The sequence below is a fragment of the Salmo salar genome, chromosome 02 (assembly GCF_965601325.2).
Source record: "Salmo salar chromosome 02, fSalSal1, whole genome shotgun sequence".
NCBI lineage: Eukaryota > Metazoa > Chordata > Actinopteri > Salmoniformes > Salmonidae > Salmo > Salmo salar.
The window spans coordinates 84,842,203-84,855,634 of record NC_138292.1 but is presented as its reverse complement, the minus strand read 5'-3'; the positions used below and the strand labels follow the sequence as shown (position 1 = coordinate 84,855,634).

At 40.8% G+C, this 13,432-nt stretch overlaps 1 protein-coding gene across 1 annotated transcript; it reads right to left on the bottom strand.

Moving 5' to 3' along the window:
• Positions 1-1,041: 1,041 nt before the first annotated feature.
• Positions 1,042-13,187, bottom strand: LOC106595177 (uncharacterized). The gene is made up of 2 exons (XM_082967789.1): positions 12,681-13,187; positions 1,042-2,354 (listed from the first exon to the last, which is right to left on the bottom strand). Exons 1-2 carry the CDS (start codon positions 12,994-12,996, stop codon positions 1,612-1,614), a joined length of 1,059 nt encoding a protein of 352 aa, XP_082823915.1. The 5' UTR covers positions 12,997-13,187; the 3' UTR covers positions 1,042-1,611.
• Positions 13,188-13,432: the final 245 nt, after the last annotated feature.

The window sequence follows — 13,432 nt, the reverse complement described above, 5'->3', positions numbered from 1 at the left end:
AGTCGAGGGAAAACAAGCGTCATTAAAGAAGTGCTACCAAATATAACAATGTGCATTTCATTAATATTCTAATCCAGTGTGAACATAAAACCGAATAAACACGTCTGTAAAACAACAACGAGGACATCGACCCACTAAGCAAGTTTTCATAAATCATTGGGTACAGTGCAGGAAAATACATCAGAGTCGGCTGAAGTGGTGGCATTAGTTCATGTTCACATTTACAACACAACATGGGCATTTCATCATTAAGACATTTAGGGGATAATGTCTGGAGGGTGAAAAGACCAAAACATTCTCTTATACTCAGTGTTATTTATATCACCTCCCCTGTCTGATATCTAGACTTTCTCTACGCCACAAAATCTAAAAAAGTAGAAATGTCATGTTTTTGGTCATTAAAATGTTCTGCGACTGGATAATCCCTGTCCTTTCTTCTGATTGAACAATTATGTTCACTAATTCTCTGTTTGAGAGACAGAGGTTTTACCAACATAACACAGCCCACAACATAACACAACTCCTCCACATGGGTGGAGGAGCACATAATAATGCCATTTATTTGGAACCGTTTTTCCCTGTATGTGGGTGGCATATTGTTGCGCTGAGCGCAGCCTCTGCATTTATATCTGCCTTTGACTTTTGGACACACCTACTGATTGAAAGGTTTTTCTTTATTTTTTACTATTTTCTACATTGTAGAATAATGGTAAAGACATCAACCCTATAAAATAACAGATATGGAATCATGTAGTAACCAAAAAAGTGTTAAACAATCAAAATATATTTTAGATTCTTCGAAGTAGCCATCCTTTGCCTTGATGACTCAACCAGCTTCATGAGTTTGTCACCTGGAATGCATTTCAATTAACAGGTGTGCCTTGATAAAAGTTAATTTGTGGAATTTCTTTCCTTCTTAACAAGTTTGAGCCAATCAGTTGTGTTGTGACAAGGTAGCGGTGGTATACAGAAGATAACCCTATTTGGTAAAAGACCAAGTCCATATTATGGCAAGAACAGCTCAAATAAGCAAAGAGAAACGACAGTCCATCATTACTTTAAGACATGAAGGTCAGTCAATCCGGAACATTTGAACAACTTAAAGGAAAAGTGAAAAATCAGAACAATTCTCAGTCAAAAACAACAGTCAGAACAAAGCCTCTGTATTCTCTCATGTGATTTCAAGTCCTCTAACACTACACAGCCCATTCAAATAAGAAAAGCTTGATGATGAATTGGTTATTTGAATCAGCTGTGCATTGGGCACAAACCAAAACCTGCACCCAGCAAACAAATCCACAAACACAATCCTTTATAAAACATGCAGGAGGGAAAACACTGGAAAGTCAAGAAACATTCAGAGTCTCTGGGGACTACTGTCCCACCATGTATTGGGCCTGAACCTGTCCTATGTCTCACTGTTCAGTCTATATCTGGCCTATGTCCCACTGTTCAGCCTATATCTGTCCTATGTCCCACTGTTCAGCAGTCTTTATCTGTCCTATGTCCCACTGTTCAGGAGTCTTTATCTGTCCTATGTCCCACTGTTCAGCCTATATCTGTCCTATATCCCACTGTTCAACAGCTTTTATCTGTCCTATGCTTTACTGTTCAGCAGCCTACATCCTTATCTCCTGTGTGTATTCTCTCATGTCTTCTCATGTGTCCTAACCAGGCAAAACTCTTTTTACATTGGGAGCAGTGGTAGGGCTTCTCCCCTGTGTGTATTCTCTTATGCTCTTTCAGGTGTTCATTCCGGTTAAAACTCTTTCCACACTGGGAGCAGTGATGAGGTTTTCCCCCTGTGTGTGTTCTCTCGTGTCTTTTCAGGCACCCTGACGCGGAAAAACTCTTTCCACACTGGAAGCATTGGAAAGATTTATCGCCTGTGTGTATTCTCTCATGCACTTTCAGGTCCCCTAACTGGTTAAAACCCTTTACACAGTGGGAGCAGTGGTACGGCTTCTCTTGCTTCTCCCCTGTGTGTATTCTTTCATGCTCTTTCAGTGATTCTTTCCGGTTAAAACTCTTTCCACACTGGGAGCAGTGATGAGGCTTCTCTCCTGTGTGTATTCTCTCATGCACTTTCAGGTGTCCTAACTGGGTAAAACTATTTCCACACTGGGAGCAGTGATGAGGCTTCTCTCCTGTGTGTGTCTTCTCATGTCTTTTCAGGCTCGCTAACAAGGAAAAACTTTTTCCACACTGGGAGCATTGAAAAGGCTTCTCCCCTGTGTGTATTCTCTCATGTCGTTTCAGGTCCCTTAACTGTTTAAAACCCTTTCCACAGTGGGAGCAGTTGCGTCGTCTTGCTGGTTTGGACGTCTCTGGTTCCTCTGAGTCTGGTCTTTCTCCTGCCAAAGACAGAGTGTTTATTTAAATAGAGACCTGAATGAAACCTCCACAACTCTGTTGCTAGGAGGTAGAATCTAAATCAGATCCCTCAATAACCTGAGGCCAGTTTACAAAAGATGTCTAATTTAAAACAAAAGATGTAGAGTTCCAACTAGAATCTTGCTCTCATGGAATGTTGTGTTTTTAGGCTGAGCAGAGCTCTATAGTAACCGATAATGTCATGTTTATAGGCTGAGCAGAGCTCTATAATAATAGATCATGTCATGTTAATAGGCTGAGCAGAGCTCTATAATAACTTCTTCGGGCTAGGGAGCAGTATTCGGAAGTTTGGATGAATGAGGTGCCCAAAGTAAACTGCCTGTTACTCAGGCCCAGAAGCTAGGATATGCATGTAATTGGTAGTATTGCATAGAAACACTCCAACGTTTCCAAAACTGTTAAAATAATGTCTGTGAGTATAACAGAACTGAAATAGCAGGCGAAAACCCGAGGAGAATCCATCCAGATGCTTTTTTTTTTGGAGGTGACACCATTTAAAATGACTGTCTATGGGGAAATCAATGGAATACCTCTAAGATTGCAGTTCCTAGGGCTTCCAGTAGATGTCAACAGTCTTTAGAAAGAGTTTCAGGCTTGTTTCTAAGTGCCTCCCATTTTGGCTGTAGTGTTATGATGCGCATGGATGAGAGCGCACACTTCATTATTTATCTCCGGTAATGAACATACTATTCTCAGTCTTAAATTGTATAATTTATTTACATATTAGGGTACCTGAGAATTGATTAGAGACGTTGTTTGACTTGTTTGGACGAAGTTTATTGGTAACGTTTGGGATTCATTTTGTATGCATTTTGAACGAGGGGATACCGGTGGATTATTGAATGAAGCGCGCCAACTAAATTGATCTTTTTGGGATATAAAGGACTTTATCGAACAAAACAACCATTTGTGATGTAGCTGGGACCCTTTGGATTGCAAACAGAGGAAGATCTTCAAAGGTAAGTGATTTATTTTATCGCTATTTCTGACTTTCGTGATGCATCTGCTTGGTTGGAAAATGTTTTTAATGCTTTTGTACGCGGGGCGCTGTCCTCAGATAATCGCATGGTATACTTTTGCCGTAAAGCCTTTTGGAAATCTGACAAAGCAGCTGGATTAACAAGAAGTTAAGCTTTTAACTGATGTATAACACTTGTATTTTCATGAATGTTTAATATTACGAATTTTGCATTTTGAATTTCATGCTCTGCAATTTCACCGGATGTTGTCGAGGCCGGGCGCTAGCGGTACGCCTTTCCCAATAATATGTTTACAGGCTGATTAGAGCTCTATAATAATAGATAATGTCATGTTTACAGGCTGATTAGAGCTCTATAATAATAGATAATGTCATGTTTACAGGCTGATTAGAGCTCTATAATAATAGATAATGTCATGTTTACAGGCTGATCAGAACTCTATAATAATAGATAATGTCATGTTTATAGGCTGAGCAGAGCTCTATAATAATATATAATGTCATGTTTATAGGCTGAGCAGAGCTCTATAATAATATATATTGAGGACTACAGTATTTCAATCAATGTCATAGGCTGCATTTGATCCATTGTTATTAGTTTTGTTGGTGGCCCACTCTTTGATGGTAAACATCTTTCAGACCCTGTGACATTCTGGTACCTAGTGTTAGCCTAAAGACTAGAAGTCTACAAGTAACACTAGCATAGACTACCCGTAGACTTCCAGTCATTTCACCAACGCTAGTTAGCGCCGGCTGGCGAAACATCAAACTTTATTCATGCTACACACAGAGACATAAAAATGGTTTCCACAAGTTAATCGGACTCTGTACAAATTGCCAGAATGTCACAGTATCCCTTTAACAATTGCTACATTACAAACAACATATTCAATGTAAAACATGAGTAGAATGTCCATAAAGGGTGATTTTGGGGGATTTTAACAAAATGTAATCCATAGAAGAAGTGTCCTATGGGGGAAGGATTGTTGACATGTATTCAGGTCCAAAATGATCCATGGGGCCTCCCGAGTGGCTCAGCGGTCTAAGGCACTGCAGTACTTGAGGCATCAGTACAGAGCCAGGTTTTATTAAAAACAAAGAAATATAAATAATCCGTTGGTAAAGAAATTAATAATAATAAATACAAATACTGAGCTACAGGTAACTGCCAAAATAAAGGAATCCCCAACATAAAGTGTCATAAATGCCAAAGTAAAGGAAACCCCAACATAAAGAGTCTTGGACATTGGGCCCCCACAACAGCTTCAGTGCGCCTTGGCATAGATTCTGCACGTTTTCTGGAACTCTATTGGAGGGATGTGACCCAATTCCTTCATGAGAAATTCAATAACTTGATGTTTTGTTGATGGTGATGGAAAAAGCCACTCCAGAATCTCCCAGAAGTGTTCAATAGGGTTGAGATCCAGTGACTGAGACACAAACACCCTTTAAAACCCCTGTGCTCCTTTGAGACTGCTCTTTCAAAGTCTCTGAGATCTCTTCTTCTAGCCATGGTAGCCAAGATAATGGTCAACTGGGCATTTTTATACTTGACCCTAAGCATGATGGGATGTTAATTGCTTAATTAACTCAGGAACCACACCTGTGTGGAAGCACCTACTTTCAATATACTTTGTATCCCTCATTGACTCAAGTGTTCGTCAGTTACCTGTATATTGGAATATAGGAATATCTTGGCAAAGGAGAAATGCACAGTAACAGGGATATAAACAAATTTGTGCACACAATTTGAGAGAAATACGCTTTTGTGCGTATGGAAAATTCCTCTGACTTTTTATTTCAGCTCATGAAACATGGGAACAACACATGACATGTTACGTTTATAATTTTGTTCAGTCTACTTTGCATCCCTCATTGACTCAAGTGTCTCCTTTATTTGGAAGTTGCCTGTATATTGGATCCTCAAAACACTTGGGAAATGACATACTCATACAATTTATCAGAGACAGAGATTTTAACAATGTTGGTGGTGGTGCGTTTGGCATCAAAGTTTCAGAGCAGGATCTCTACTAGTTTTAATGTTATGGCCCATTTTATACAGAGAAATTGGCATAGTAGGAAATGTAACCAATCACAGCCCTTCTTTGACCTGCAAATCACCAGCAGAGGGCAAGCTTTTTTAATATATTTTTACATTCATTGTGTTGGTAAGGCTTACCAAATGGATGATATCTCTAAAAGTAGCAGAGATTCAACTCTGAAACTTTGATATGTCCAGAGTATATTATGCTCAACAATAGATTGAAAAATTAGCCTAATAAAATTGTATATTTTCAATATTAAAGTTTATATGTTTCAATATTAAAAAATACATGTAAGAAATGTTTTAATGAAATCTAAATACTACTCATATTGCAGAGCAAGTAGTAAAGCCTAATGACACCAATTCTCATCTTTCAATTTTTGCTTTGTAGCATCTACAGATGAAACATTATGGAGTCTTAAACGAGGCTTCCCCTACAAATGAAACATTATGGAGTCTTAAACGAGGCTTCCCCTACAGATGAAACATTATGGAATCTTAAATGAGACTTCCCCTACAGATGAAACATTATGGAGTCTTAAACGAGGCTTCCCCTACAGATGAAACATTATGGAGTCTTAAAGGAGGCCTGTAGCACCTACAGATGAAACATTATGGAGTCTTAAAGGAGGCCTGGGTATGGATTAAATGTTGTGAAAATTACAGAGTAAGAGAACAAGTCTAAAAAGGCTTTTCATTCAATCATATTTCATAGCTTTTAGAAAGGGGCTTACAGAGCTTGTTCTTACACTTACAGCTGACTCGCAGTATTAGTTCTGTAGATCAAATGTTAATGAAGCAATACAGACCACATTGAAGTGTCTTGAGTTTAGTTTGTCTGTTCTACAGTCTTGTAAAAATAGGGGGGTTGACTGGCACAGACAATGTAACATCCATAATGTTTTTAGGAAAAGGTTTTGTAAAACATTGTATCATCTTGAACATTTCTCTCTAACTTTCATCCAGGTATGACATGGTCTATAATTGGTTTCTCTCTAAAGCTAACTTTCTTCCAGGTTTGATATGGTCTATAATTGGTTTCTCTGTTTTCATTGTCAGGATGGTTTTTCAGCGTTATGATATCTGTAACAGCCATAACTGTTGTGGATGGGATGGATATTGATGCATCTGATCTTAGCTTGTGCATTCACCACATTGGGTTTATTCTAAAATGAGGGCTACATCTGTCCTATGACCCCACTGTTCAGCAGTCTATCTGTCCTATGACCCCACTGTTCAGGAGTCTTTATCTGTCCTTGATCTGTCCTATGACCCACTGTTCAGCAGTCTTTATCTGTCCTATGACCCACTGTTCAGCAGTCTTTATCTGTCCTATGACCCACTGTTCAGCAGTCTTTATCTGTCCTATGACCCACTGTTCAGCAGTCTTGATCTGTCCTATGACCCACTGTTCAGCAGTCTTTTATATGTCCTTGATCTGCCCTATGGCCCACTGTTCAGCAGTCTTTATCTGTCCTTGATCTGTCCTATGACCCACTGTTCAGCAGCCTTTATCTGTCCTATGACCCACTGTTCAGCAGCCTTTATTTGTCCTATGACCCACTGTTCAGCAGCCTTTATCTGTCCTATGACCCACTGTTCAGCAGTCTTCATCTGTCCTATGACCCACTGTTCAGCAGCCTACATCTATCCTATGACCCACTGTTCAGCAGCCTTTATCTGTCCTATGGATATTGATGCATCAGATCTTAGCTTGTGCATTCTGAACTGTTGATATCTGTTGATATCTACACTGCTCAAAACAATAAAGGGAACACTAAAATAACACATCCTAGATCTGAATGAATGAAATAATCTTATTAAATGCTTTTTTCTTTACATAGTTGAATGTGCTGACAACAAAATCACACAAAAATAATCAATGGAAATCCAATTTATCAACCCATGGAGGTCTGGATTTGGAGTCACACTCAAAATTAAAGTGGAAAACCACACTACAGGCTGATCCAACTTTGATGTAATGTCCTTAAAACAAGTCAAAATGGGGCTCAGTAGTGTGTGTGGCCTCCACGTGCCTGTATGACCTCCCTACAACGCCTGGGCATGCTCCTGATGAGGTGGCGGATGGTCTCCTGAGGGATCTCCTCCCAGACCTGGACTAAAGCATCCGCCAACTCCTGGACAGTCTGTGGTGCAACGTGGTGTTGGTGGATGGAGCGAGACATGATGTCCCAGATGTGCTCAATTGGATTCAGGTCTGGGGAACGGGCAGGCTAGTCCATAGCATCAATGCCTTCCTCTTGCAGCAACTGCTGACACACTCCAGCCACATGAGGTCTAGCATTGTCTTGCATTAGGAGGAACCCAGGGCCAACTGCACCAGCATATGGTCTCACAAGGGGTCTGAGGATCTCATCTCGGTACCTAATGGCAGTCAGGCTACCTCTGGCGAGCACATGGAGGGCTGTGCGGCCCCCCAAAGAAATGCCACCCCACACCATGACTGACCCACCGCCAAACCAGTCATGCTGGAGGATGTTGCAGGCAGCAGAACGTTCTCCACGGCGTCTCCAGACTCTGTCACGTCTGTCACATGTGCTCAGTGTGAACCTGCTTTCATCTGTGAAGAGCACAGGGCGCCAGTGGCGAATTTGCCAATCTTGGTGTTCTCTGGCAAATGCCAAACGTCCTGCACGGTGTTGGGCTGTAAGCACAACCCCCACCTGTGGACGTCGGGCCCTCATACCACCCTCATGGAGTCTGTTTCTGACCGTTTGAGCAGACACATGCACATTTGTGGCCTGCTGGAGGTCATTTTGCAGGGCTCTGGCAGTGCTCCTCCTGCTCCTCCTTGCACAAAGGCGGAGGTAGCGGTCCTGCTGCTGGGTTGTTGTCCTCCTACGGCCTCCTCCACATCTCCTGATGTACTGGCCTGTCTCCTGGTAGCGCCTCCATGCTCTGGACACTACGCTGACAGACACAGCAAACCTTCTTGCCACAGCTCGCATTGATGTGCCATCCTGGATGAGCTGCACTACCTGAGCCACTTGTGTGGGTTGTAGACTCCGTCTCATGCTACCACTAGAGTGAAAGCACCGCCAGCATTCAAAAGTGACCAAAACATCAGCCAGGAAGCATAGGAACTGAGAAGTGGTCTGTGGTCACCACCTGCAGAACCACTCCTTTATTGGGGGTGTCTTGCTAATTGCCTATAATTTCCACCTGTTGTCTATTCCATTTGCACAACAGCATGCGAAATGTATTGTCAATCAGTGTTGCTTCCTAAGTGGACAGTTTGATTTCACAGAAGTGTGATTGACTTGGAGTTACATTGAGTTGTTTAAGTGTTCCCTTTATTTTTTTGAGCAGTGTATATATCTTGAAAATTATGTATTGTTTCTCAGTTTAACTTCTTGTGGCCTAAAATATTTGTCATTCAAATTAAATATGTGATTGAGAATAGACTCTGACTTTCTTAATTATTCCTATTTAAAAGCTGCAATTTTAGGACATTAAACACTTCCTTAGAAAAGTTTGGAAAATGCTTGTTGTGACTTTAATTTGTCTTAATGCTTTTATGATATTTAAATTAGTAGGATTTTGGTTCCCAATGGCAAGGAGGGATTGTTCTGATGGGCCTTGTATGCAGCATCATTTCTGTCTTTAGAATGCTTTGATCAACTGTAAGGGTTGTTCACGTCTCGTGATTTTTATACATTTCTATTGTTCCTTCTCTCTCTCATTATTACTTGAGGGTTCCCATGTTTTAGGTTATTCAGAAACAACTTCTAACTTTCTGACATAACCTAGAACTCGGTTAGATGTATTCATTGTTTGATCATGAAATAGCGCAGCACGAGAAATCTAACCTGCATTAAACTGAGTGTCTTAATAGGCCAAGTCGTATCACCGTCCCCAGGTGGTGAAGGTAGGAAACACCACATCCACTCCGCTGAGCCTCAACACTGGATCAAATGGAGAGAGAATAGAACATGTGGGCAATAAGACACCTGAATGTCTGCTATAAAAACAGACTCAGCTCTTGGCCCAGATCATCCAATGTTCAAGAGAGAAAATAATCATTTCTGACTGGATATTTTGCACTGCTTTGGTTAGACTATTAGCTCTGTCTACATTGTTCTCTTGCTTTGTGTAAATATAACATTTAAAATGTCAATCACAACATTCTTATTGGCAGACTCAACAGCCTTGGTTTCTCAAATGACTGCCTCGCCTGGTTTACCAACTACTTGTCTGATAGAGTTCAGTGTGTCAAATCGGAGGGCCTGTTGTCCGGACCTCTGGCAGTCTCTATGGGGGTGCCACAGGGTTCAATTCTCGGGCCGACTCTCTTCTCTGTATACATCAATGATGTCGCTCTTGCTGCTGGTGATTCTTTGATCCACTTCTACGCAGACGACACCATTCTGTATACCTCTGGCCCTTCTTTGGACACTGTGTTAACTAACCTCCAGATGAGCTTCAATGCCATACAACTCTCCTTCCGTGGCCTCCAACTGCTCTTAAATGCAAGTAAAACTAAATGCATGCTCTTCAACCGATCACTGCCCACACCTGCCTGCCTGTCCAGCATCACTACTCTGGACGGTTCTGACTTACAACTACAAATACCTAGGTGTCCGTTTAGACTGTAAACTCCCCTTCCAGACTCACATTAAGCATCTCCAATCCAAAATTAAATCTAGCATCGGCTTCCTATTTCGCAACAAAGTATCCTTCACTCATGCTGCCAAACATACCCTCGTAAAACTGACTATCCTACCGATCCTCGACGATGTCATTTACAAAATAGCCTCCAACACTCTACTCAACAAATTGGATTTTTTAAATGTATTTATTTTACCTTTATTTAACTAGGCAAGTCAGTTAACAACAAATTCTTATTTTCAATGAAGGCCCCAGTATCTCTACTTGCACATTCATCTTCTGCACATTCTACCATTACAGTGTTTAATTGCTATATTGTAATTACTTCACCATCATGGCCTATTTATTGCCTTACCTCTCTTATCCTACCTCATTTGCACATGCTGTATATAGATTTTTTCTACTGTATTATTGATTGTATGTTTGTTTATTCCATGTGTAACTCGGTGTTGTTGTATGTGTCGAACTGCTTTGCTTTATCTTGGCCAGGTCGCAGTTGCAAATGAGAACTTGTTCTCAACTAGCCTACCTGGTTAAATAAAGGTGAAATTAAAATTAAAATAAATAAAAATAGACTTCAGCAAATAGGAATATAGGCAATTTGCTCAGAATGTCAACCATGCACTGCCCTGCTGTGTGCTGCCTGATCCAATTCTGATTTGAGAAATTGTTTAATATTGTGATTTTTGTGTGGTTTCTTTACTTCTCCATTTGGACCACTGAAATCTATATTCTGGTTGTCCTACAATTATTTATTTACATTGCCCCGGACAACCGGACGAGCCTTAATGTCGATCCCTGAATCAACAATCTGTGAATATTACCTGAACGAGCGCTGGGACCCCGGGTTACCTGAACGAGCGCCGGGACCCCGGGTTACCTGAACGAGCGCCGGGACCCCGGGTTACCTGAACGAGCGCCGGGACCCCGGGTTACCTGAACGAGTGCCGGGAACCCAGGTTACCTGAACGAGCGCCGGGACCCCGGGTTACCTGAACGAGCACCGGGACCCCGGGTTACCTGAACGAGCACCGGGACCCTGGGTTACCTGAACGAGAGCATCAGAAAGGTCCTTGAGTATCGGTTTGTTCCTGTCCAGCCCCGTTAACGGGATGCTACGCTTCATTGAACCGTAAGCAACAGTCATCGTTACAGTATTCTCCGCAATTTCCCAAAATATACTGACCTCCCTCCAGTGTTCAGAAAAGTGGATTGGCAGTATAGGGTGATTCCACGCCAGCATGGCCCGAAAATGAGTGGTATCTCCGATTTTTCTGCCAATTCTCACATAGAAACTTAAATTGGGTGGAAAGATGTTTTACATTTGTATCACAAACCCTTTCTGACAACATGACGAAAGTGGGTCATTTTAGGTCAACGATAAAGACAACATCCAGTCATTATGCTCCTTATTGTGTGCTCTATAATGTGGAGTATGTCTAGATTCTGAAATGCACATTTTTACATACATTTATTCAACATTAAACTTTAATATTAATTAGGGATGCACGATATATCGGTAAGCATATAAAAATCGGCCAATATTAGCTAAAAATGACAACATCGACATCCGCCCGATGTCTAGTTTAACGCTGATGCGCAAAACCGATGTCAAAGCTGACGTGCATACCTATATAACGTAAGTAGATGACGTAATGACGCCATGAAAAATACAGCGCTACACAGAACAAAAGCAGAAAAATAATAAGCTCACACTTCCAACAACTAAACAAGTTCAAGTCCAGCAGTCATTTGAAAGAGTAAGACAATTTCAGCGAGACAACTCAAGGAAGAGAGGTCACGGACAGACTGATCTGAAACTTCACTGCTTGACATGTATGATGAAATCCTGGTTGAGACTGAACAAATGAACAACGAAACAGCACAGCAAGAAAGTGAAATAAATAGGTTTGATTATGTTTTACTGGTAATGGGGCAATACGTAAATGCTAACAAAATAACTTTTTTTTGTCAGTGTGTGTAACTATTTAACTGTATTAGAATGCTTAAAAGGCAGCTAAAATTTTCAATATCGCTATTGTTTTTGTCAAAGAAAATATTGTCTATCGGGTCAAAAATGTAATATCGGTGCATAATATTAACATCGCAAAAGTAGCCTTTTGATTTCACTTATTTTTACACATATGGGTTGGAACAAGACATGTCAAATTTCCAGGGTGGGCTCACTGGTACTTTAAAAGGGTATCGCCCATTTTATAAATATAATGAAAACAAATATAAACGCACCATGTAAAGTTTTGGGTCCCACCTTTCATGAGCTGAAATAAAATATCCCTGAAATGTTCAATATGCACAAAAAACGTATTTCACTCAAATGCTACTTTTATTGCAGATTATGCTGATCGAAATGTTAGAACGCATTCGACTCAGTCTCCCGATCTGAAAACACGCGGTACCATAAAGTGTTGTGTATTCGTATTGGAAATGAATGTATTTTTGGTGTCCCAAAATGCAATAACAACTTTCGGTGTGATCTCGATGTAAGAAAATGCAGGCTGAAACAGAAGAGTTGGCAGCGTTTTTGCGAATGTCGGCAGTCTTTAACACGACACATTAGTAAGATAGTTCAACAACTACAGAGTTTGTGGCACTGTTTTTAAAAATAGTACTCACTGGTGTTAATCAGATCTCCAGTCTCCTCCAACATGACAGTAATCTCACCCTCCTCCTTCATTCCAATAACTACATCCTCCTCTTTCACTCTTAAAGCTTCTTCCTCTTCTTTCACTATAAATTCTTCCTCTTTCACTGTAAATTCTTCCTCTTTCACTGTAACAGCCTCACCCTCTACCTCTTTTTTAACTGTGACAGCCTCCTCTTCCTTCTCCTCTTTAACAAGAACTTCTTTCTCTGTCCAGCAGACCTCTTCTTTAGCACGGGGGAAGTAGCGTGAGCTCATGGTCGAGGATGATATCAAGCTAGTTAGCATTAGCCTAATGTTACTTAGCCAGATAGCTAATAACGTAAATTGTGTATTTACTAGTTAACGTTACTCTGACATTGTGTTTAAAACACTGAGGTTAATATACATTGCCTAAAGAGATTCAACGTTGTGGTTTTATGTTGGCTAGCACGCTACCGAGGCGGCTGAATTGCTGTTGTAGAAAAAACATCCCGTCCACTACATTAGACGTCACGCAAGAGGCATCACCTGAAAGACTCGCGTCGCCATCTGCTGACTGGAGTGGGTAACACAGTTGAACAAAAACAGAATTCTGGAAAACAATGTAAACTAATAATTGATAAATAACCAGTTCTCTTAGCTTTTACAGATAATAATTTCCTCTACGCAGATGTAGAAGCTGAATAGAGATTTGTACATTATGATAAACTCTGTTATTAATAAGCCCTGTTATTAATAAAAC

Bases quoted from the DNA above. Each gene is read 5' to 3' on its own strand.
- LOC106595177 (XM_082967789.1), bottom strand. From the start codon at position 12,996: ATGCTAACTAGCTTGATATCATCCTCGACCATGAGCTCACGCTACTTC. The intron at 2,355-12,680 runs GTGAGTACTATT...TGTCTTTGGCAG, and splicing joins TGGAGATCTGATTAACACCA to GAGAAAGACCAGACTCAGAG.